This window comes from Candoia aspera, chromosome 2, assembly GCF_035149785.1.
Source record: "Candoia aspera isolate rCanAsp1 chromosome 2, rCanAsp1.hap2, whole genome shotgun sequence".
Classification (NCBI taxonomy): Eukaryota; Metazoa; Chordata; class Lepidosauria; order Squamata; family Boidae; genus Candoia; species Candoia aspera.
In genome coordinates, this window is record NC_086154.1 from 198,452,993 (window position 1) to 198,479,510 (window position 26,518).

General features: G+C 34.7%; 1 protein-coding gene across 1 annotated transcript in view; it reads left to right on the plus strand.

Moving 5' to 3' along the window:
• Positions 1–26,518, plus strand: part of VPS13A (vacuolar protein sorting 13 homolog A) — a 140,214-nt gene that overhangs the window by 51,662 nt on the left and 62,034 nt on the right. Inside the window, exons 22-38 of the mRNA XM_063295163.1 lie at positions 1,568–1,685; positions 4,377–4,515; positions 5,142–5,229; positions 6,392–6,561; positions 8,717–8,873; positions 10,433–10,512; positions 10,873–10,932; positions 11,022–11,172; positions 11,805–11,921; positions 12,007–12,110; positions 12,637–12,804; positions 14,501–14,808; positions 16,476–16,623; positions 17,693–17,840; positions 18,953–19,080; positions 21,634–21,803; positions 25,878–26,101. Coding sequence (XP_063151233.1) covers positions 1,568–1,685; positions 4,377–4,515; positions 5,142–5,229; positions 6,392–6,561; positions 8,717–8,873; positions 10,433–10,512; positions 10,873–10,932; positions 11,022–11,172; positions 11,805–11,921; positions 12,007–12,110; positions 12,637–12,804; positions 14,501–14,808; positions 16,476–16,623; positions 17,693–17,840; positions 18,953–19,080; positions 21,634–21,803; positions 25,878–26,101 — 2,478 coding nt within the window. The remainder of the gene's footprint in view (positions 1–1,567; positions 1,686–4,376; positions 4,516–5,141; positions 5,230–6,391; positions 6,562–8,716; positions 8,874–10,432; positions 10,513–10,872; positions 10,933–11,021; positions 11,173–11,804; positions 11,922–12,006; positions 12,111–12,636; positions 12,805–14,500; positions 14,809–16,475; positions 16,624–17,692; positions 17,841–18,952; positions 19,081–21,633; positions 21,804–25,877; positions 26,102–26,518) is intronic.

Below are 26,518 nucleotides of genomic sequence, written 5' to 3' on the forward strand. Positions count from 1 at the left end.
CCTGAAGCATAGCAGAGGAGGCAAGCAGCAGTATTGGCATTGAGATTAGCAGCAGCAACACCATGCAGCAAGATCAGCACTGGGTTATGCAATAACAGCAGGGCCCTTCTGAAATCCAGGATCATCACAGAGGCCAAGAAAGGCAGTGCAGAAGCACTTAATTCTTTTAGAATGCAGCAGGCATCCAAGTTGAATGTCTTTTCTCTCCATTATTAGAATAGTAACCAGAGAAACAGGAAACATGGGGTGATATGTCAGAGGAAACAAAAAGAAACAAAAAAGCAAGTCAGCTTACTAAGGCTCAGTTGGGCAGTTCAGGATCCTAAGGAGGGACAGGGTCTTCTTGAGTCTGGTTTACCCACACAGAGTATGGGAGCTGTAGCCTAGCCCTACCCCCTAAGCCAGCTCATAGGAAACACAAGACCATTCCAGAGCAAGTGGAAATGAAAGGGACCAGTCACCTTTACTTTTGAAAGCTCATAAAACAAATCCTGCCATTCTTCTGCTTCTACCTATTCTCAGTCCTCTTCCTCTCAAAAAAGAAATGAGTAAGACATTCTAAGAGGAGACTGTCATACCTCACTCAGAAGACAAGCCTTGAACCAATTAGGCAAGCTCACAAAAATGCAAGAACTCCTTATCAGTAATTTTTACTGGGGGGAAAAAAGAGTAGGATGCCATAACCAAAGATTTCTAATGTTTTAAGAATAAGCCTTATATAAAGAAACAGTATCTATATTCTTATACCTCTTTCTTATTTCTGCCTTACGTAACAGACAGTCCATTCCATCTTCTGCAGGGGAGGGTAGTTTCCATCTGTTCCTTCTTTTTGCAGTGGTCAGATTTGTTGTCATGTTGTTTTTCACTGACTGTGAGGACTGACTTTTACAAACACTCACCCCGTCAGCATTATAAACAGAAAAGGGTCAAAAGAGCACTTGTAGCCTTCAGCATGTCAAGTGATGAATAGGAATGCATTTACTGCGTTGTGAAACAAAGGAGTCACAAGATATCTGAGTCCTATTACCTGTGAGGTTCAGATAAAAAGCAAAGTCAACTTTTGGATTATTACTTAAATCAGCTTGTCTGCTTAATTTGGAGCTAAGCCCAAGCAACCCAATAATTGGTGAGTCCACGAGATAGCAAATATTTTCAGAAATATTTTATTTATTTATTTATCAGATTTTTATCACTGCCCATCTCCCCCACGTGGGGGACCCTGGGCGGTTCACAGTAATGAGCCATAAATATGCCATAAATATTAAAGGTTATGACTTCAGATCCATTTTATCTTCTATTTCTTGTTCTAGTTAGGGAAAAATCATTTGTTAAACTCTGCTGTCAAACTCCTCTTTACTCTCCCTGGTTACTTGCTTAGTAAATGCTTGGGTTCACCAGAGTAACCGTGCCACTAAAACCAGTGTAAAATGGCTCTCTGTAGCTTAAAATAAGCATCAGCATTGTAGCCAAGCTTTAAAAATGGATGAGAAAATTTGGAAAGTACCTGTTGTATTGTAATATAATTGTTTTTCAAAGTTTCTTATAACAGATATTTTTTCATTTTTAGATGAAAACTGGGAGGCGGCTCGTAGATTACGGTCCTCATCTCAACATATCTTGCAACCTCTAGATGTGAAAATGGAGCTGAGCAGAGCAATGGTTGTAACAGATGCAAGAATGCCCAAGTATAACTGCAACAATTATTCCTGCTTTTATTATGACTATTACTACTGTTACTGTGTGAATTGTTCATTTGATGGAGACTATAATCACATCTTTCTGCCATATCTGTTGACCTTGCCTATTTATTGAAATTTCTGGTCATTTGTGCATGATTGCCACAATTAAATAGTAGCAGCAAGCATCTATTTTTGACTCTATGGATGCATATCGTTTTCTGACCATGCTTGAGGACAGTGGGGTGATGTCATCAGAATGGGTTTGCACACGTTTCAGGCATTTATTTTCCTCTTAACTACTCCAGAATGGGGGGGGGGGGAATGAACCTTCTACCAGTAAATCCAATAGATTTAAATTGACCATCTGGCATTAAAAAATAGCAGAATATTGTACCTAGTAGTCAACTCTGGAACTTAATCCTGCATTCAAGATTAGGTTTTTAGTTTATCTTGTTAATCCAGGGGTAGCTATTTCATTGTAACATGTTTTATTTCCTGATAAATCATCCATTGAGATCAAAGTATGGTTCCATAAAAGTTATAGCTGTGGCTTTTTTAGTGCTCATTTTTGGTGGCTGTCAGAAATCATAACCTTCAAATGCATATTTGCTTTGGGACCTATGCTCAATCTGGGAATTCAGAGTTTTAGAGAAAGTGCTACATTATTTTAATGTATTTAGTTTTACTCCTGTTGTTGATTTTTCTTTCTAAGTTTTTCTACTTTTCTCTTCCATTTTCATTAGTAGTTAAACTTTGTATATAGAGCTACCCACTGTGTTTTCTTCCTCCCCATATTTGTATGTGACACAGATAATCTAAATTCATCTCATGCCTGGGTGTGAGACTGTTCATGTGGTGACCCTGGTAAATGATTTGCACTACATAGAGAGGTGTTCATTCATTCATTCATTTGCCCTCCAACTCAGTGGATTCTGAGCAGTTACAAAACTGGAAAAAAAGATAAAACCAGCTAAAAACATTAAATCGGAGAGACAGACCAGACTGAAATGATTTAATAAACAACAAAAGCAACAAAACAAAAGAGAGACCTTAAACATATAATAATAATAATGTCTGAAATGGTAATTGGAAATGATAATTAAATGTATACATTCATTAACTATAAATGCATGAATAAAATTATAATTAGACATTATAATTAGAAATTATTAGATCTATAAGTTGAAGTTGAAAGATTATGGCATAAACTGGCAGTGGTGATCCCAGTGGTTATGGCGTACTGGGTGCCATACCAAAAAACCTTGGACAGCACTTAGAAAATCTGCGCATCAACAGAATTTTCATCCGTCAATTACAAAAGGCCACACTGCTTGGATCCACACGTACTGTATACTACTCTGATACATTACAACATCCTAGACTCTTGGGAAGAACTCAGTGTAAATGAAGGCCAACACCAACTAAAGAACTGGCAGCTGTGATTTCACGTTGTGCTTATAGTAATAATAAATAAACCAAAGCCAGCTTTTCAAAGCTTTCCGGAACCCTAGGAGAGAAGGCATTTCTGTACAGTAGCAGAGCTGCGATACTGTAGAGCAGTAGTTCAGTACTTTTGTTTAAATATATTTCAGGCCACTGAACCATGATTATAACCATGAGCGTTGGATAATCCAGCAATTGCATGAGTTGGGACAGAAATATATTTAATTTGTTTCTTCCATGATAGAGATCATTAGAAAGTGACTACCTAGTATATAAAACCTTTAGTTTGTAGTATATCAATTCCATTTAACAACCCGCTGTGTTGTTAGTATTTAAAATCTTTAGTTTGTGGTATATCAGTTTCATTTAATACCTTGCCGTGTTGTTAGTTGTACAGAAGTATATCTATGGGTATTTGCTATTTTTACACAACTTGGGGATATACCTTTGGAGTGGCACACAAACAGTTTTTCTTTTCATTAACTTAATATCAACCACTGAATTCTCAGTACTTACGATTATTTACAAATGTTAAATAATCTCAGTACAAACGTTGAGGGAACCCTCTGTATTACACCATGAAAAATACCCTGTTTCCAGTTCTAGGTAGCCAGTTGCCTATCCATAAATATTAATACTTTTATCTCAAGTTTATGCTAAAGCTGAGTAAGGCCCTGAAGACACGGTTTTGCCAATGGGCATGGGGACACGGAAATGTGGAGCTGGTGCAGTGGCTGTATTGATTGTTTTGATGAATGGAATTATGGGCTGTGTGTTTTACGCATTTTATGATGGCTTTTATATGCTTTTATTCTTTGCTCTGTTTAAATTGTACTGTTCTTTTTTACTGTTTTTTATTGTTTTAATTGTTTGTTAGCCACCCAGAGTCATATACTATATATGAAATGGCCGGCTATGTAAATTTGAAAAATAAATAAATAAAGCATTTGGTGAGAGAAAGTGTCAAAAGCTGTATGAAAGTCAAGATACTCATTTTGATCCTTCCTTCCTTCCTTCCTTCCTTCCTTCCTTCCTTCCTTCCTTCCTTCCTTCCTTCTTTCCTTCCAATAACCTGCTTTAGAAGCCTTATGCTAAAGGATAGGCTATAAATTAGGAATATGGAAAGTATAGTAATTTGGGAATATTCCTGAATCATAGAATTTTGTACATCACTAGTAAAAATGTATCAAATTACTTTATTTCCACAGTAAGTGCCTGGCTGGATTTGTTTCTCTAATAGTTATTTCTTTTTAGGTACAAAATGTTTGGTGAGCTGCCATTACTTTCTTTCAGTATCTCAGATGAGAAATTGAAATCTATTCTGGAACTTATTGATAGTATTCCAAAACCAAAAAGTTCTTCTGAACCCACAGTTGTTCTACAACCTTCCAAGGCAAGTTTAAATATTCATTTATAACACAAAAGATTCTTGGGCATTCTAATCAGAACGAATTATTTGATCAATGTGATATTTTCTTATTTTGCACAAAGGAAATTGTGAGTTGAATACAGAAGTCATATAAGCAAGTATTTAGCTAATGCCTTTATTTTTCTGTTTTCTCTGGTTATTTGCCAACATAGAAGATTTCAGAGTAGACCACATTGTACTATGGCTGAGACAAAAGTTCTGTGCGGGGATAGCAATTAGGAAAAATTACAAGTTTTTAGAAATTGTTTCAACCCTCTCACTCTCTTGTTGTGTGTTTGTCATAATAGTGATCTTCTTACCAACCCTCCATTTCATGTCCACGTAAATTGCCCAGTCATCCAGCCAGCTCTCATGTATAAGGAGGGACTAAAACTCACAGGCTCCTGGTTTCTAGCCTGGTGCCTTAACCACTAAATCAAACTGGCTCTCTCATATTATTATTGTTATATTTGTTGTTGTTGTTTGTTGTTGTTGTTATTGTAGCTTACTGGCCTTGAATAGCCAGAAGGGATAAGGTTAATATTTATATTAGCTAAGGGAGTCATATATTTCTAAATTAAAGAAGATTAAATGTTGCTTTTATATTGCAGCTTCAAGCACCTTCTCTGATAACAACACCTCAGATGTCGACATCTGTACTTCCATTTTTAGAACCTCTTTCAATAGCTGGATCAAGTGGTAAATGTTCACTTTATTTTTATTTAATCTGGAAATGTTCACTCATAAAATACTTTGCAAATGTTAGTAAAAAGATAGCGGGTAATGTGATCTGTTGCAAGGAATTAATGCTTGTCAGAAGAATGGAAAATATCTGGATATAAGAGCATGTTTCTCTTTGTTATATGGAAGTGAGAATTGGCTATGGCAGATCAATCATAATAGTAAGCTGAATGCAGTGAAAATCGGTACTTAAAACAAGAGATTTAAAACATTTTTTTTTAAAACAGTGATCAATATAAGGAAAGTTAATGCTGAGATGATTTGTTATGTAGAAAGAATGGATGAGGATCAGATTGAAAAACAAAATATATAAGAGAAGAATGAATGAGTTGAGAGGAAGGGGAAGTCTAAGAAAGTTATAGTTGGATGGAACTGGTGAAAAAGAGAGCAGTGAGAAGTTTAATAACCAAAAGGCAATATATAAATCAATGTAGAAAGCAAAGATACAAAAGTACAAAGGTATAATGATTGGTGTTGGTGCAAACTAGATTTAGTTAGAATTTTGTTTCTCTTATCTCTTGACTTTAATTTATTTTGCTTATTGCTGCTTATTTTTCTGCACTTCGTTTAACACTGGTTACCACAAAAGGGAATAGTTTAATGGGTAAGTATGTACGTATGAACCAGAATTTCATTATTTTATATAATTATTTTCATGCAAGTTTTTTTCTCTAGGGCTAATATATATTATTTATGCACACCAGAGATGAGCAGAAAATAAATCTGTATGCCTGTCATTTGCAGTAGATTCCCAAAATTTTATGACTCCCACTTGTTTATCAGTAGCAACAAAAATCAGCTTCTTTAAATTGTGCTACTTGGAATGAAAAGGGTTGGAACAAGCAAGACTGGATTTTTATGAAAAGCACTATAATTTCAGTTTTATTCCAATATGCAAAAATAATCTCAGAAATTATTACTTCATATGCCTTTCATATTAGGGTATGGCTGGTAGGTCTTGGGGCTCTAGCTAAATAATAAAAACAAATACCTAAACAGTCCCATAAATCTAAAGTCTGCCTATGTTAGATGTAATTATTGGGTTTTCTCCGTGTAATACAAATAGGTCAAAATGTAAGCATGTTTTAATAATCATTATTTTATCTTAAACTATTATTAGAATCTGAAGATGAATATTATGATGCTCCAAGTAGTCCTTTGGAAGACTTACCATTTTTTGAAGCACCTTTGGGTTCATTGAGTAGAGCTAGCAGCTTCCGAAAAAAGACAGCAAAACCAGAACCTTTGAAAAATATGACTGATTTCCAATTAAGATTTGAAATATCTGAGGTAATGCTTTATTTTCTACTCTTAAAGATTTATGACTGTTTCTGTCATACTGTTTGTGTAAGTTTTCTTTCCTAAATGCATGTTGAATTCTTTATCATTATTACTATAGTTGCTTTACTTCTGAAAATAATTTGATTGGCATCAGTATTCTCTCCTTAGCACACATGACTAGATTGAACAAAGACTGTCTGCTAAATTTATCTTTAAAAATTATGGCTCAAGTCCTGAGATTGCAGAAACAAAGTCATCTGGTGTTTCCCTGTCTTCCCAGAGTTCACAGCATTCTACCATCTGCCCTCAAAAAGCCTCTCTTGAGGACTAGGGGATCTTCAGGATATTTTGGGGGTGGGGGTTGTCATAGCTGCTGTGAAAGAAGGGATCATTAGGGAAAGTAGAGCAGCAGCAGAATGCCAAATTATATATTTAAGGCTTCCAGTGGGCCAAACCAAAGGGGCTAAAGGAACAAAAGAATCAGAAAGATACTAGTATCATTTTAATTATAAATTATAATTATATTGCTGGCTTTGTATTTTTTTTTTCAAATTTTATTGTACATTACTCATCAATAAATGAACGCTATACAACTTTCATGCATAGGAAGCTGCCTGCACTGACTCAGACCATAGCCATGATCATGAAAATCTTCATGATTTTGTTTAATATATGAATTAATTATCGCCTGCACAGAGCTCAAGACATGAATTTTTGATGTGGGAGGTAGATTTTTGATCAGAAGACTTACCCTCTACCTGATTATGTTTCTTGCCTTTCCTTTCAGTTCTCTTTCAGTCACTCTGCTAGCAACATCATTAAGAATTTTCTCTGTGCCTGCTGGAGCAATACTGAGGAGAATGAATCTATCTATCTATCTATCTATCTATCTATCTATCTATCTATCTATCTATCTATCTATCTATCTAAGTTCTACCCTTTTGCAATCAAATAACTCAGGGCAGATATATACACACACACACACATACACCTCCACACACACGTATGTATGTATGTTTCTGTATTTGACCATATGCAAGGTTTTGTTTGTTCATTTTTGCTCTTCAATTTTTATTAATCCATTGAATTTTAATAGAATATAAATGGTGGCATCTGTTTATTTCCAGCAACTTTCTCCAATGAGTCTAGTAACACTATAACCAGTAAAACGTATTAATTAGAAGCTACTCAGGCAAGATGGAAGTTTTATATTCCCTAGCTGGTAGGACCAGTTATTAACCCTTTTTACAGTTTAGGCCTTAAAAAAAAACAATTTGAATTTTTAATCCAGAAACATATAATTAAGCAATGCATACAGTGGCGGTTAAAAGTTTGTGAACTCGTTTGGATTTTCAATATTTCTGCATAAATACGACCTAAAATGTGATCTGTTCTCCACACAAGTCCTAAAACTAGATAAAGAGAACCCAATTAAACAAAGGAGTCAAAAACATTATATTTGTTGGTTTATTTACTGAGGAAAATGATCCAAAGCTTCATATGAATGAAGAATACAGCATTGGAGAGAGGGAAAAAGAAAGCACAGCAACCAGGATTCAGTCAAGTTTGCTGAAACAAAGACTTAGCTTACTGCTTATTAACTATGACTGTAGCAGTAGCGTTACCAGTACAGGAGGAATTAATGGTGTCAGTTTGGGAGAATGCAGAAAGAATGTGTTTTGACAGAGACAACCACATACTTACTTGTATCATATTACTCTAGTGTAGGAAGAAAATTTATTTTCTTTTGATTGAAACAAACACTTCATTACGTTGTGTTACTTTAGGGTGAAGGAAGATTTGATTTTCTTTTGACTGAGATAATAACGAATGAAATGCAATCATAGGCTTTTCGCAAATAAATTTGAATTATTGACATAACTTCTGGTTAAGAAATAACTCCTACTATTCTGTTTTACGCTTATATTTTTAGGTATTTAAAATGATCATTCTCCCAAATTCAAAAAGAATATGCTTATGAGACAAATTAAGCTTTTCATTTCTCTAAGAAATGAATGGTTGCTTTAACTATTGCAAGGCAAAGTGTAGACTAGAAGACCTCCAAAGTTCCTTCCAACCCTGTGATTCTATGAAATAGCAAATATCTGTTCATTCCAAGCTTATTGCTGATTTGGTTATCCATCCCATTTTTTTTAAAAAATAGGTGTTCCTTCAGGTGTGTCGTCTTGCAGAAGATATCGAAAAGCCAATTCTTCGGTTGGAAATTATAAAATTAGGCACTGAACTTAAGCTTAGAACATATGACATGAGTGCTACTGCATTTCTTAGAGAGATTTGCTTAATGTGTCCAGAATATATGGGTAAGTATTTACATATGATTTTAAATGAGCAAAATTAAGCTCCTAACTTTTTCAAATAACTGTTGGTTAAAATAGCAATTTGCTGTACCATTTTTTATTTTAGTTAAAGGAGAAAAAAGTTTAATGAAAGAAGGGAGGACTGAGAGAAGACTTCCAGCAAGGGTCTATTGTTATCTGTATTCAATTTTAAATTACAAAAAAGCAGAAATATAGTGAATAGTTAATTCTCAGTATCTGAAACTTGTCGGAGTGGGAAAGCTAAACTTTCTAATGTTTGGGCCTCAGATACTCTTCAAAATATAACTGAAAAGTCATCAAGAACATTTTAAATTTGTGTAGTAATTGAGGGAAGCTTTTCCCTCTTTTGCACCAAAAGAACAAGCATCACACCCATCAGGGTACTGCAGACTTCACAGTCGAAGTACTCATTCTTCTACCACTATGCTTTATTATCTTCTCCAGTCAATCATTAGGGTCTTTGTCCCTTGTACAGAGCACCTAATGACAGGAAGTTCTATTTTCATACTTGAAGATGTAGTGAAATATACTGTAGCTTCCACTATATTGAAATATTTTCCACTATATTGTATTGGTAACCAGGAAAGTACACCCACTAAGATAGAAATATTATTCCAAAATTATTTTTGCCCACCATAAGAGAGCATCTTCCAGATTGTGCCAGAATAATCTATTTTGCTAAAGCTTTCACTGCCATCAAGCTCTCCCTCTGGGGTTATTTTACCTTCTATTTTGAACAATGTCTGTGGTCTCCACATCTTCAAGGTCAATACCTTTTACCTCATCAGGCTCCATTCATAATTTTGCTATCACTTTTTTGAGGTTCTGCCTACTCTGGGAACAAAGATTATGAGTCAAATTTGATTTCTCTTGGATCTCATTCATGTAATAGGATTATATGTGTACAATATGACTCCCAGTGATTGTACTCCGGAATATACTCCCACTTCTCTGGATTTGCCTCCATTGGTCTGAAAGATGCATATTTCTGATTAGGATATGATCCTAACACAGCACTTTCTTCAGTTTATAATCAGAGACTAACATTTTCAGTTCAAAGTTCTCTTATTTAGATTTTCTGTGTTGTTAAGAGTATAGACCAATGTTTCTCAACCTTGGCAATTTTAAGATGTGTGGGCTTCAACTCCCAGAATTCCCCAGCCAGCGTTGTTGCATTGTTATTTTAACAATAGTTTATTTAATTTTATGGTCAAGGACAAAACCAAGCATAAAAAACAAACAGAACTTTGGTATTATTATTATTACTGAAGTATAATAGTAGTAGTAACAGTAATAATTGTTTAATGAAATATCATTTGACATTACTCCCTTTAGGTTGCTTTTATGAAACTCTAATATTGGTGCAATATAAATAATGATTTACTGATCTTAACCATGAATTTCTTTGTCCAATATAATTAATTCGGCTTTTAAAGCAAATCTATAAGTTAATATGCTTTGTGTATAGTTTTTGATGGTATTTGATCTCAATTCATTTGTTTAGCAACATGATTTTTAATATTGTTTGTTTCTTTAATTAGATAATAAAGACAAGCCTGTTTATATTATTTCAACTCTGGATAATTCAGTAGATGATCTTCTAGCAATTGAGTACACAAAGGTAAGGAAAAATATTTTAAAAAAAATTCCTTTATCTTTCTATAGATAAATATTTAAAAAATTAAATTATTCAGTCGTGGCCCATAAATTAAATGAATAAATGTATTGGCCAAAGAATAGAAGAAAATCAAATCAATCGGTATTAAACACATTTATGAAGGCCAGGTTTATCATTGGGTAATAGATAAACAGCAGTGGACAATAGGTGGAGCAGACTGCTGGCCCTTTGATCTATTCCAGAAGTGGGGTAATTATCAAAGCGAATACAGAGAATAGAATATAGATCTACTTTCTGTAGAGTTTTGTTGGACTTACATTATGTAATATTTTCAAGTTTTAAATGTCGTATTTTTGAGTATAGGCAGATATTAATGCCCCAGAACTGAAGAGTACATATCAGAATGTTCTACAGCTGATAAAGGTAATAATGATGGTTTCTATTTATATAATTACTACATCCCAGAAGGTGCTTTTAAAACATATTCTTAATAAGATGTATTTGTTCTGTAGGTGACTTTTTCTTCTATAGATATTCATTTACATACAGAAGCACTTCTGAGTACAATGAATTTTCTAAACAATCTCCTTCCAACTCAAGAGGCAAATACAGTAGAGATTGTCCAGGAAAAAGAAGAAAAAAAAGAAGTTCTTAGGAAATTTAGTAAGGCTTTTCAGTATCAAACTTTGTATTGCTTCTTGTGTTTCAGCCTTATTTTACATTCTGGGTTTTTTAAAGGTACATTAAGGAAAATATTTCAGGATTAATAGTACTCATTTCTAAATCACTCAAGGTAATTGTAAAAATGCTGACTTCATTATTGAAAATTATAGGCATTCTTATGCCCCAAATGTCCATCTGAAAACAATTTTGGATTTTGTTCATGGAATGAGATAAGGAAAGAATTACATCTTTAAAGATTAGTTCTTTCCATGACTGATGCTAAATATTTTATTGTTTAGGAAGTTTGTCCCTTTCAAGCAGTTAAAAAAAAAATCTTTCTGTTGAAAGCTCTGTTTTGTCAAAGCTACGGTATTCATCCAAAATAAAATCCTAGTATATAATGAGAACAGAATGCGCCCCCTATGCATGAGCTGTATTCCTTTGTAGTTCCTAGTTTTATAGTGTTTTTTTAAGTGTAGTCAGATGAGAAGATTCAACAGCCCCCCCTTTCTCTGGTATCTATTCTCATTTATTTCCTCTTGTGAGTTGGGTGTTAATGCAATATATTCGCCTCAGTAAATTCAACTTTCCATTTTAATCATATTTATTTGTTAATTTTTAACTCCCCTTAGGCTCAAAAAAATCAAAACATGATGATGTTTGTGATCTCCATCTTTGTGTAGACATGAATTGTTTACGTATTTTTATAAGAGAACAAAAACGCTGGATATCCGAAATTAGTATAGAAGGTAAAAATAAAACAAGATTCTAGAGAAAAGACTTTGAAAATGAAGCTCCATTGACATTTATAATTATTAATTTTATTATATTTAGGTCTTGATAGCCAAGTGATGATGAAGAAAGAAACAACTGAAATATCTGCTAAATTAAAAAATATAATTATTGTGGATTGTGATGTGACAGCGCTTTATAAAAAGGTACAGATGTTCTTTTAATCTGTTGATATTTGCTAATTCAAATGCCAGTTGTGTGTTAGGCTCTGTGTAGAAAACATCGCATTTGCAGTTTTAAATATTGACCTGCACCTGATTTAATAGTAGATGCCTTAAATTATTTAATTTCTCTCCTCCTCATTGTGATTTTTCCTGGACTATATTTTATAGCAAAGGTTGTGGGCCAATGTTGGCATGCGATGACTACAGTGCACATGTTTGATTGATCCCTATATTGCAGAGAAAAAATATATGGACTTAGCTCATACCAGGGATTTTTTTTAATCTTCCCTCTCCCTACTTTTAATATCTGCTCTATAGGATAGTTTGAAGGTCACAAGTTTTCCTCCTAAAACTTTCATTAATTCACTGGATCAAAGCCCATTTCATGAATGGGAAAGATTGCATGAATAGAAGGGGAGGTATAGAATTATCCTCATGGACTTTATTGATAAACACATAATTCTTTAAAATTAAAATCTTTGCACTGAACATTGTTTTTTGTTTCAAGGCTGTCTATATTACTGGAAAAGAAGTCTTCAGTTTAAAAATGATTACATATACATATGCTGCTGGTGTTGCTTCCTTTACGAATATGAATGCTGTTGACAGCCAGATTCACTTAACCGTTGGATGTATTCAAATTGTTTTTGTAAACAAATTTGTTTCTGCAATTTTGGTAAGTCAAAACTTTTTTTTATCTCTTGGTATTTTTGAACTAGCACAGACAGCTTGGGTGATTTTAAAGTGAACCCTTTTTGCTTGCTCTACACTAGGAAAAGCTACTGGATTTGTTTTAGCAGTCCTTATTTATTATTCAGTTGAACTGTATTTTTACTGATACAGCTTTTCAAATAATCATTCTTGAGAGCAGTTTCTTGAAATTAAATACATCGAATCACATTTTAAAATATATTTGTTACATTGTATCTAAACAATATAGTTAAGATTTGTATTGATTAGTATCATATCATTAAGTTCTACACTTAGAAGTTCTGGTACACATCAGAGGTTAAGATCAGTGGCAAGAGAGATAATATTTTCCAGTTTGATATGTGCAACTTTGAAATAGAATCCTCAAAATAATGCAGAATAATTGGTTTAAGGTAAAAGTGTAATTGTCCTCTAAATGAAGTTACTGCTGATGTATGTTAAGGTCTCCTGGGAGGTGGCATGTGATTGGGTCCAAGTGGGGATTAATGTCTCATTGCAGGAGGTAATGGTGTTGCCTGCCTTGAAAGAGGCAGTGGTATGCCCTCTTCTCAAGAGGCCATCATTAGACCTGATTGTTGGACAACTTTCATGTATTGTGAACCGCCCAGAGTCCCTTGTGGGGGAGGTGGGCAGTGATAAATTAGATAGATAAATAAATAAATAAAAACTTTCACCCAGTCTCCAATCTTCCCTTTTGAGAGAGTGGTAGGCACTCACCTTAAAAGGCCCAGGATACAGCGGATTATCTGGACCTTTTCCAGTCAGGGTTAAGGCCGGGTTACAGCACTGAGACAGTATTGGTTGTGCTTATGAATGACCTCTGGAGGGCTCAGGATGTAGGTGGTGCATCTGTTGAAGCCCTCCTGGATCTCTCAGTGGCATTTGATACCATTGTCCACGGTATCCTCTGGATTGGTTTTGTGGGTTGGGAATGCGGGGGTATTGTCTTGCAGTGGTTCTGCTCCTCCTGTGACTGGTTCCAGTTAAGGTTGGGGGGGAGGAGAAGTCCTCTGCAAAGTGTAGTGTCTCAGGGCTCTGGTCTCTTCTCTCCTCCTCTTTAAAATCTACATGAAACTGCTGGAGAAGATCATCCAGCAGCATGGGGTGCAGTATCATCAGTATGCTGATGATACTCAGCTATATATCTCCACCTCTGGCCAGCCAGGTGATGCTGTTCTGGTGTTGGCCCAGTGCCTGGAAGCTATGAGGATCTGGATGGGGCAGAACCAGCTCTGACTCAACCACAGCAAGACAGAGTGACTTGGGATTTTTGGTTCTCCTGGATCAAGTGAGGCGTCATCTTTGACTGTAGCTGACTAGCATTCCCTCAGATAAAACTGGTGTGCAGTTTGGGGTTTCTCCTGGACTTGTGGCTCCTGCTTAAGTTACTTTCTGTGAGAACCATTGAGGAACTGGTACTTGCAAAATATTGTCGAAAACTGGAAGTTTTTAAAAAAATCAGTGTGATTGGACATTAAATTCCTGCTTCCTTGAAAACCATGTTTTCCTCTAACAACAAAATGCTTGTTCCTGAAGTACATATGTGTGAGATAAAGACGGTGACTGTATTGATAATTTGGAATGCATATGGCTAAACACTGGCATATTAAATATGCCTATTATCCTCATTTATTGCTGAACTATTTTTATTTAAATTCTAGGCTTTTGTAAACAATTTTCAGATGGCAAAGGAAGCAATTACTGAAGCCACTGTTCAGGCTGCTGAGAAAGCAGCTACGGGTGTAAAGGAATTGGCTAAGCAGAGTTCCCGAATGGCACTGGACATTAACATTAAAGCACCTGTTGTCATAATCCCACAGTCAGCAGTATCTACTGATGTTTTAGTCGCTGATTTTGGTATGATCACCATAAAAAATGAATTTGTGCTTGTGAAAACTAAGCTTCGTTACAGTGTCCCACCAGTTCTTGACAGTATTTCTGTGAAGCTGAGTGAACTAAAATTGTACAGGTAACTTAAGATGATTTCGTAATTAATTTTTTGAAAAGTAATTTCAAACTAAGTAACTTTATTGGAAGAGTGTTATGTGGTGTGCTTCAGTTTACAACATCAGTTTTATATATAGTATAACCCCCAAAAGCTAATTTTTTAAACAATTCTGTTCCTCCCTCAAATTCAGACTTTTCTAGCCATTCTTTTTTCTCTTTTCCTCTTTAAAATTATTTTATAATTTCAAATTAATTAAAAATACCTTGAATATTTTGCTTGAAAGACTTCCTTTTATGAGAACCCTCCTCCCCAATTCAAATGTTGACAAATAATAGATTAGCAATCCACTATTGTAAATCAGTGTAGATTTCTGCTGCCAGTGTAATGTGATGTTTGCTTTAGGAACCTTATGTCTGAAAAATCCACATTTCTTGATGAATTCCACAAACCAAAGATAAAGCAAGAAGAACATAACAAGTCTTTAGTATACAGCAATTGATTCAAAGTCATTTCTGCAATCTTAAATTAAATTGGCCCAAAATATATTGCTGGAGAACTCAACTAATTCATTAGTTATATGTCTAATTCTAAGACAATAGTAACCAACCTTTGCTAAACATTTTTCTAGGGCATCCAGATTTTTTATCCTTCTCTGCCTTATCTCTACCTAGCTCCAAGGTACAAGGGGGAAAGAAAAATAAACACAAGTGTTATGCAGTTTGCAATGGATTTGAAGGGCAAAGAATTGGGGGAGTTTTTGGAAGAGGAAAAAGAAACTATTTTGCTATAGTCCACACCTTTCCCAGTGAAATTTTCCTTTCCTTTATGGGAAAAACACAAGAAAAGGATGCAAAACTAGAACAACCTTAAAACCAGGTGGGGACCCTGGTAGCCTTTCCGTCTGCTTCATCTAATCCCCAGTAGTACCTTTTCTACTTAATGGCATATTTATGTTTTTGTTCTTTTTATAACCCACATCTTTTGTATATTTGAAAAAATATAACAAGTAGTTCAAAGAAGGAAAAAAAATCAGGTGCAGACACCGAAATATGGGCAGGTAAAAAAGAAATATAAAGCTAATAAATTGCAGTACATCACTAGAAGCTTGCTGTATTATGAATATTTTGTATCTATTTTCTAGTCAAAATCCATATATCTCTTGTGAGCTTTAGGCTAAAAAAGATTTAGTTAACATTGTTAATTAGTTAACATTGTTCAAGAAATTAAAAGATAAGTAGTAAACAATGCATTCCACCAATGCTATAAATTATAGTACTAGTTAAAAATCAAATTTTGGATTTGGCACAATACTAGTATAAGATTGTAGTCCAAGAATGGTTTCCAATTAAGCTTAAATTCTATGTTAAATTTTAAATGCAAAGTTATTCTAGACATCAAGGCATACTCCCAGAATTTATTTAGCCATTCTTTCAAGGAGGGAGTCAAGTCTTTTCAAATAAAAGGCATATAAAATCCTTGCAGCTGTCAACATATACAAAACCAGTTCTGAATATTTTGAAGGAATGTATGGTTTGGTAACATGTAATAGAATCTCAGATTCTAATAGGATTGCACCTTTCAGAATTTCTTCCATCTTACTATGGTGAATCACATTTAATTTAAACTGCAGTCCTGCTCCTAATTATATGTAATACATCATGTTACATATTTTCCATTTTTATTTTCAGATCAAGTATTATGAGTGGATTATTACAAAATGAATTACAACTACTACAGCCATTAAATCTTGAAGTTAAAGTTGAACGCAATTTGGCTGCTCCCTGGTATCATGAAATTCCTGACATTAAGATATTTGGGCGTCTCAAGCCAATTAATGTAAGTTCTTAATTTGGATGTTTTAGAAGTTCAGAAATGTATTCCACACAGAATTTGAACACAGATATTCCAAAAGTATATTTTTAAAAACATGGCAGTAGCTATTAATATGATTAGTGTCAAATAGAATATAAATGTTTTATCTATGTTATTTCATATACTATGTTCTTAGCTACATTTTGCAACTTAACAACAATATATAAAGACAAAAAAAGATCAGGAAATAAGGTCTTGTGCCATATCCAGGTTGAGTTTGGGCAGGCCTATTTTTATTAGGGTTTAGCCAGTGTCTTAAAACTTGTATTTTTGCCAAGGCCTTTATTTATTAGGTGTTTGTTTATTTTATTTTTTTAAAGACTTGTATGGCAGCCCGTCTTAGAACTTCAACTCTGGGTGGCTTACAGCAATTACATAAAACCAAACATCAGACAAAAGCAAAGCTAAAAAATAAAAAGCAATAAAAATATACTCATTTTTATGAGTTCATACGCTTATATTATTGTGGGTGGCTGTAAGCTGCCCTGAGCCATTTGAGAGTGATTGGCATATAAAATTTGTAAATAAATAAGCCAGTAAATAAAAGGAAACACACAAATCATGGCATAAGATACTCTAGATTGAAGTCCAATCTGTCATGTGGTGCATTTAGTATTCCCCTGAACATACAAGCACCTGCACACACATTACATATATACTATAAAGATATCCACATACCAGATTAAGGAGTAAACAATGAGAATAGAAGAAAATGAAATGCAGAAAGTACAGACAGTGGCAATTGCATTGTTAACAAAATAGTTGCTTATATTAGCAAAGACACTGTGTTTGAGAGAAATGAGGGAATTTGGCAAAAGGAAAGGAGAAATCAGATTTTTTTCTGAATTTTTTTGAACTTTGTTGCAAAGTCATATTTGAAGTTTCTCTGTAAATTAATGATTGAGCACTGAAAGTGTAAAGAATATATTTTAAAAGCAGAAATTATGATTTTATGGTGGGAAAGTAGTAAGTAATAATTTCAGACATTCTCAAACTAAAATAATGCTTTGTATTACCCACTTTTTTTCCAAAGCTGATTCTCAGTCAGGCAGATATAACTACGATTTTGAGGACCTTGAATGAAAATTTAGGAGATAGTTCTGAACCTCCATCTGTACCAGGAAAAAAAGACGTAATAAGCATTCATAGTGGAGCTGCAAGTGTCTCCCAGTGTTCTGGAGGTATTTTTCTTTTAAGTTAACCTAATTATATCATTTTACTAGGAAAAAAATCTAATTGTCTTTGCTCTTTAACCAATTAATTTTGATAATATTTCGTATTGGTTGGAGTGGTTGTATGAGAGTAATATAAATAGAGTGTGTGAAACTACCAGAAGTAGAGTTAGTGAGTCCTGATTAGAAACCTCTTCAGGGTTTATTCAAAATGGCAATAGTCTGCTCATATTCACACTGAGCAAAAACCAGTATGTTAGCACAAAACCCCTTGTTATGCTTCCTACATATAAAGAGAAACTATCTGTTGTAGAGATCCTTTTCTATCCGTAGAGGGTTTCCAGGTGATTACAGACCTTGATTTTTCAATCAGCCTCAATCGTCTGGGGAGCCTGCATGGATAGTAGAAGTTCAGCTATACAGATGGTCATCCTTTACATGTGGTGAGTGGTGAAAGGATAATGGGGTTACCACACTTCTTCCCACTTTCCTTGAATGCAGTCAGACTATCCCCACTTTATATAATTCCTGAAGTGAATATAGGATTGCAGCTTTAAATAAATGACTGAAATAAATTATAATCTGTAATTATTAGTTTTGTTTTATACAGTTTTGTTATTTAATCAGTTTCTTTATAGATTAGATGGAAACATTCTTTTAATATTTTGGTTTACACTATCAACTAGGTATGTTAAATCATAGGAGATTTTTTTTAATATCTAAACATTTTTTACTATCTAAACAAATTCACATTATTTTTCACACCTAAGACAAAAAGAAGTCCATTCCAATTTATTCCTTTTGCTTTTAATGATGTAATAGTTCTGCATAATACAGAAATAATCTCACAACTGTACTTCAGTAGATTTATCCAAATATTTTTCAGCATATATTAAAAAATATTTGAATATCTGAACGTTCTTTAGCATCACAATTTTACAACTTTGGATCTTGCAAGTTATTTTTTTGGTGAAAGTTTTTAATGGCAGTAGTACTTAATAATATTTACTTGGTGAGAAGTAGTTCTTCTTTAAAATGCTGTGGATTAAAAACTGTTCGCCTTCTTGATTTAATGTATCTTTTGTGTATATGCTTAATATGTATATCTCTAATGTTTCAAGCCGGAATAACAGTGGTGACATCAGCTGTGGTGGAAATGCATTCCTCGGTTAAAGTAAAAACAACACTAAAACTAGACTTCCAGTTTGATTCCCTGACTCTAGCTTTGTACAGCCCACATTCCAAGCAGGTAAGGAAAATATATTCTTTGAAGTTAAATCACTGTAATTATTCAGCTAGCTTACTATCATTGCTTAATCTTACTTTGGGTAGTTAGACAGCAGAGCAAGCATTTATCCATACAAATCTAGTGAGGAACTTTAAAAAGTACTACAGTGCTAGTTGCTGGACAATGGAAAATCAGGTTTTATTTTTCTGTTATTCTTCTGTATGAGTACCTTTCTTTTAACAATAAAAAAATGAGTGTGTATGCTTATGTGAGGAAAACTGTTCCGTTTCTTTAAAAGACTTAAATTCCCATGGAATTGTTCGGATATAATACATCTTTTTGCTATGTTCGTTATCTAATTCACATCAATTCCACCCAAGCAGCACAACCAACAGTGTATATTTATGTCCAGACCTACTCTAGGCAGTCTGTTACCTTATTTAGTTGAAAGAAAGACAACCTGAATTTAAGACAACACTGTACCACATAGGAAGAATAGACAGAAATAAACAATACACAGAAATAACTAAGCACATATTAAAATCTTGTGTAAGGCACAGCTTCCCCACCTTGTTAACCTTAGGTTGCCCTAGCTGAAATCTTTGAGATTCTCTTAACCACTTAAATACATGTGAAAGTGACACACAGATTTGGTTTTGGTTTTTTGCATATATAAATATATGTATATACATACACTTGACAGAAGCAATGGAGGAGGCAAGATCAGGAAAATACATTAATTGAATTAATAACAACTAATTAATCACTTATAAAATAAAGTACCTCATTTCTTAAACTAATTGATCCCTATTGCATAACAATCATTTTTCTCAAATACACTAACCACTCTTTTTAAATATAGATGTTCATGCTCCCTCTTTGTAGTAGAAATAGCAAGAAAGAAAAAGATGGGGTAAGAGAAATCAAAAAGCCAGTTTGGTGTAGTGGTTAAGGCGCCAGGCTAGAAACCTGGAGACTGTGAGTTCTAGTCCCACCTTAGGTACGAAGCCAGCTGGGTGGCCTTGAGTCAGTCTCTCTCTTTCAGCCCCAAGAAGGAGGCACTGGCAAACCACTTCTGAAAACCTTGTCAAGAAAACTGCAGGGACTAGTCCAGGCAGTCGCCAGGAGTTAACATTGACTCAGAGGCACCCCCCCCCCCAAATCAGAGCTGCTCTGGTAAGGGCAGATAATAAAGAGGAGGAAACAAAACTAGGTCAAGATTAGGGGAAAAGGTAACAGGGAGGGAAAGAAAGACAAGAAAGAAGCTCTGCCTAGGTGTTTCAAAAGAGTTAAATTTACCAAGGAAGCAGCACTTCTCATGCAAGAGATAATCTTCAGGCTAATCTTCAAAGGCATCCAAGCTTTTCCTTGTTGTTTCTGGTAGCACTACATAATATATTAACACATCCTTGCAGTTTTTGGTGCAGCCAAAGTGGAATTGGTGGAATAGTGCCTACAACTACAAAAGATACTAAGACAAGACACAAAGATACGTGACTCACAGTTCTTTACAGAGATAAAATAAGATAATAATAAGTAAAGAATGATTTGCAGGAGGAATAAATAAGGAAAGGCTAAATTTTAAAAGTACATTTGTTTCTTTAAACAAAAGAGTGTTGAAAGATGGGATGGGATGGGATAGATAATGTTTGCTTGAAGAAAGGTAATGGAAATGAAAATGCTGAGAAAATCAGTGATTTGCAAGAGAGTCGCCACAGATAAATATTCTTGAGCAATAACTATGGTTGATTGTAGTGAGAGTAAATACATATTTATCTCTCAACTGTCCCCATCCCACTTATTTCACCACACCTCCAAAAATTTGGAATATTGGGCAACTGATTTCAAGGGTCTCTTTGATATGAGGATGGGTATGTTAGTTCTTAAACTCTCCTACGTTCCAAATGTATTCCACAAGTAAGGGCCAAAAGTATTGTTTTTGAACTCTCTTCCCTCCCATGCCCAGCCAATTGAGTTTTTTGTACAACTGATTCACATGGGGAGAATTGTTTTTGCTTCAGCCATTGGAGCTTGCTTTGAAAGCCTCAGTTAATCTTGCTTGTCTTCCAATAGAGCATCACTGCTTGCTATCTTCTCTAAAACCGTATGCAGATGAATAACAATTTACAGTAGTACAGATATTTTGTTTTGAAAAATTTGTGTCTATCACTTAAGTAACAGTTTGTAACTGTGATAAATCCTTTCTGTTCAAGATTGTTTGAATCCAGCCTTTTCAGTGATTTAGAAATTTGTTCACAGTAACAGAATTTGTGAAAGGCTGTGTGGTATAGTGGTTAAAGGCACTAGGTTAGATAGACTGTGCGTTTTAGTCCTGCCTTAGGCACAAAACCAACTGGATGACACTGGGCCAGTCACTTCTCTTAGCTGTATGAAGTGGCAAATCACTTCTGAAAATATTTTCAAGAAATTGGAAGAACTTGTCCAGACAATTGCCAGGAATCAAGACTAACTTGAAGACAGAAAAGAAAAGAAAATAATTTGTACATTCCTTGTGTAACTCGTTTACTTACTATATTAAGGTTAATTTAATTATTTCTTTTCTTTTCAAAACAGCCTCAAGTTAAGGATGAACGAGATAATCGTCTGAAACTTGCAGAATTTAAATTATTGTTAATATCTGCTGCTGTCAAAATGTTGTCAGATGGGTCACTGAATGCCTCAGTTAAGTTAACCAATTGCACCTTAGATGATAAACGGGAAACTGTACAGAAAGCTACACCAAGGTGCTTATTTTTTTTAAAAAATAAAATTTTGAATTCTTAAGTTACGTTGAATGATAGTTGTGCTGGCAGTACCAAAAGATATGCTTGTAAATGTTAAGTGAGATCCAAAATTGCTGCTTTAAGCCTATGCAAATGACTCTTATTGTATATAAAGGAGATGTGTAGTTTTTATTGCTGCTAATACTTGGAAATGGGACAGCTTGTTGATTTTTAAAAGAGCTTTTTTTTTTCCTTTGCAAAACTATTTTTCACCCTCTCTTCCTCACCCCCCAAAAGGCTAAACATGTGGATCTAATTGTCTGAAAAGCAATTTTGAACTTTCAAGTTGAAATTCATGGTTATGTCAAACAGTATAGAATTACACATTGTTGTATAGTTGCATCTGAAGTTTAGTGCCCCAGTTTTGTCAAGCCTCTTGAATTACAGCTGAAAGTCCTGACTTCGGTCCCGTCTGGGTATATTTCCTGTCAACCTCAATGTGGTGGTCTACAAAGGCAAATGCCTCTGGTCCTGACAGTATGTGTGCTTCAATACATGCAAAAGTGGTGATTCAATCATAATTTTTTACTTTTATTTCTAGTTTCAAAATTTGGAAATCGCATTTGTGGCCTTAAGTAATTATTTACTTTATTATAATACTTATTTCCATCTTCATCCTTCCCAGTCTCCCTTTTTTACCTTTCAAGTCATTTTTTCATACAGATTTCACAGGTAGGTACTTCAGGTAGTCCTTGGTTAACGACGGCAAATCTAACATCTATACACCAACTTCCAACAAAATGGATACCCATGCAACTTTTATCAAAAAGTGCCTCAGCACTCAACACACTACAGTGCAACCAACACAAGTCATGAAAAGGATAACACTACCATACATCAGAAACATCTCAGAAACAACCAACAGACTATTACAACCACACGACATTACCATATCTCACAAACCAAGTTAAGCCCTCCAAAACATCTTAAGTAAACTAAAAGACCCAATAGCCGAAGAAGGAAAAACAGGAGTCGTCTACAACATACAGTATAAGGACTATAAGAGCCACTATGAATGACAGGGAGAAGACTAACAGAGCACATCCATGATGACCAACTAGTAGTCAGAAGACAACATGAAAACTCCTTAATCTCACAACACTTGGTTTCAACTGGGAAACTGAGCATCCTAAACCAAACTAAATGCAAAAATGCTGGGGAATTCTTAGAAGCTTGGCATTCAGACAAATCAGCCATCAATAGACACACAGAGATAAACCATATTTACACCCCATTCAAAACACAATAAAAAAGCTAAGAAGGAAACAAAAAGACCAGAACACATCCTCTCGAGCACCTTATACCCAAATAAAGATTAACATCAGGCAAACAATCCGGCAGAAAATAATATCCTAACCAAGAAACTACCAAGGAGAAAAGCAGACCCCCACCAAAACTGGCAGGGCAGGGCAGGGCAAGTATAAATGCATATATAAACAGGGAGCAAACCCCACACTCAATCGCACTGAAGATGTTACCTAGTTGGGTACTGAAATGTCTGCAAGCAGACAACCAAGCTCAGAGAGCACCAAGGAGTCCACAGTTCAACCCTGAGCTAGAAATATTGCTTCTGTTGGAGACATTAGAATTACCAATACTGCATTCCATTCCCAGAAAGCAGGGTGATAAACTCAACTTCATTGTGAAGAAAATCTATCCAAATTTTATACTTCTATTATCATAATTATATATAGGAAAAGTTTCTCTTTTTATGTATAGGCTTCTAATATAATAGGTAAGCTTGGTGAATACTTGCTGAACCAAGTATAAATCTCAAGCTCAATAATTTTGCAAAAAACCAGCTTTGGTTTTTGAATCTATTACAAGATATGAAGCAGAGGACTGAGAACTTCCTGTTTAAGTTCTTTTCAATGTCATAAGTGCCACTATCGAAAACCAAAAGAATTAAAGGTTACCATCCATATTTTCAGCATGGTACCGCTTTACCATATATGATTTTGCAATGCTGTAGGTCATCCTACTGTCATTCTTGTGTTTGACAGCAAGAGAACTTCATAGAATTAGTTATACCAAGAGGTTACCTAAGGGACCATCTCCTCCCCATCATATCAACCTGTCCCTCCCGGTCATTCAGAGAGGGCATGCTATAGACCCCATCTGTAGGAGAATTCCATCTGGCGGGGTCCAGGAGGCGGGCCTTCTCTGCAACAGCACCTGCCCTTTGGAATATCCTTCCCCCAGAAGTGAGATTGGCTCCCTCCCTCCTGGACTTTAGGAAACAGCTAAAGACCTGGTTCTGTTATGGTACGTGGGGTGGGGGAGAGAGTAGTCATTCCTGGGGATGGTAAGTTTCTTAGAACGACCCTGCTCTGTTTGCAAATCACAGAGAACTTCCAGCCATTGGGGTTTTTATCATATTTATTTTATTATGTATTATAGTATTTTAAAGTTTTATTTATTTTTTTATATTACAGTTTTATATTTCCTTATTTACGTTTTATTGTAAACCGCGCAGGGTCCCTTTTGGGAGATGGGCAGTGATACATTTGATTAATAAATAAATAAAATAAATATTTGATATTTCCCTCAGAAACCACCTCTCAGTGAAAATTGTTTAGTCTTCACTTTTTCTCCAACAAAACCACTAACATAAATTATCTTTGGCACTATTCTTTTGATGCTTCAAGAGTGACACCCTCAGGTCTCTTGGATGTGTGAAGCAGTATCGCTTCCCACTTTGGGTGCTTACTGTTCATTTTTTAAATAGACTATACAATGAAGTTTCACCACTAGAATACTTCAAAAGTTTTCAGATAAAAAAGCCCTTCCATAGTTCTACAAAAACATGCCTTATAAGAATGTCATCCATAAAGGACATTCGCACAGAGATAACTTCCTAGAAAAGAGTCACAGGGTAAGCAATTTATTTTTCTCAACTACCTGCATCCAAAGGGAGTCAGGCTATAACATGTTACACATTCAGTAACAATGTGGATTGAAAACAAAAATAAATGACCAGTATTAAAGATGTATTCAGTTGAAGTAGTTTGGTAATAGAGTGAGAAAGGATTGAATCACAAAATAAATACATGGAAGAGGCAATGGGTTGAAAAGAAGGGGAAGATCATGAAAGTTGTGTTTGTATAGAGTTGATGTTGTCATGTTCCCCCTCCCAACTCTACTGTCCCACAAGTCCCAACACATGTTAACTCCATTCATGCATGTGAGTCCAATCAGATGTTCTGGGAACGTTTGATTGGGGAGCATGACAGTTGATGAGGTTCTTGAAAAGAGATTTAGACAATATATGAATTCATATACAGTATAAACATGCTGTAAATGAGACTGTTTTGCAAGGATAAGATACGGAGTAATGAATGGCATTAATATAAAGTAGATTTAGCTATAGTTCTTTTTTGTTTATCATCTCTTGTTTTTTTCCCTATTCTCACTTATCTTCTGCACTATGCCTTAATGTTGTTTACTCAAAAAAAAGTTTAATGAGTATGTGTGCATATATAATTATTTCAATCTGTACTGTGCATTTCCATACCTGTGGAATTCAAGGCAGGTAGCAAACAAAAAACCAAATAATATATTCCAAAAGAATTTTTAAAATTGGTTTAATACAGCAATTAGAAACCTGAAGAATGCAGGATCTGTACTTATTAAGGGTTTAAAAAGATTTGTAATAAAGTAAAAATTGTAGAAATTCCCCTGGATATACCCAAGTTATTTGCATTCGAAAGGTACTCTTTTAAATTTTTAAAGTTTCTTTAACAAGTTTAAATATGAGAGAATTAGAACTATGAAAGGAAACTTTAGTTGTATATACAGCTAAACTTCATTTGTAAATACAGCTAAAAGGGATGGCGAAGCAAAGTGTATTTGTTTCTCAAAGTTTATTTAAGTATGGAAATGATGAACTGGGAGCAAAGAGATCGATAAACCTTCCAGATTTTATGTGATTTGAGAGCTGTATTTAAAATTATGCACATATAGTCTTTAAAAGATATTACTGATGTAATGTTTTATAAGTTGTTACAATATTTATTCTGTCAACTTGTCTTTCAGAATGGTAGAAATGAAACAAGGATCTGAAAAGAAAGTCATGGTGAATATAAGCTATAAACAGGGGAGAGATGGCACCACTGTTGTGGACACAATTGTTGAGGAAACCTATCTCTGTGCTAGTGTAGAGTTTCTGCTTACTGTTGCAGATGTATTTCTAAATGCTACTGCTGAAAGTGCTGCTGCAGAAAAAAACTTCAAGCAAACTTTGGCTACAAAGGAACAAGGTCAGTAATTGATAACAGTATATTTTAGGTACTGACAGAATAATTTTGGCTTCATTATATAGCTGTAACTTTGTCTGCATGATAGTATGATAATTATTTTACTCAGTAATTTTATGATAACAGTTTGGATTTATACTAAATTTCAAGTGTTCCTACATTATTACTTCAGATTTTGCTGAATTGAATTGAATTGTAATGGGTTTTGTGATTCCTTGTTGTGCAAGTCACCCTTGTTTCTTAGGAGGCTGTCTGAAATTCCTGTCTGGTAATTAAAAAAGACAGTTTTAAAGCCTGTGAAATAAGTGTCAATCAGTAAGTTAATATTTTTAAATGAAATTCGTTGGTTATTAAACTGCAAGAGAAAAAAAGAATAATAAAAAGAGAAAAACACAGGTTGCTATTTTAAAAAAAAATGCA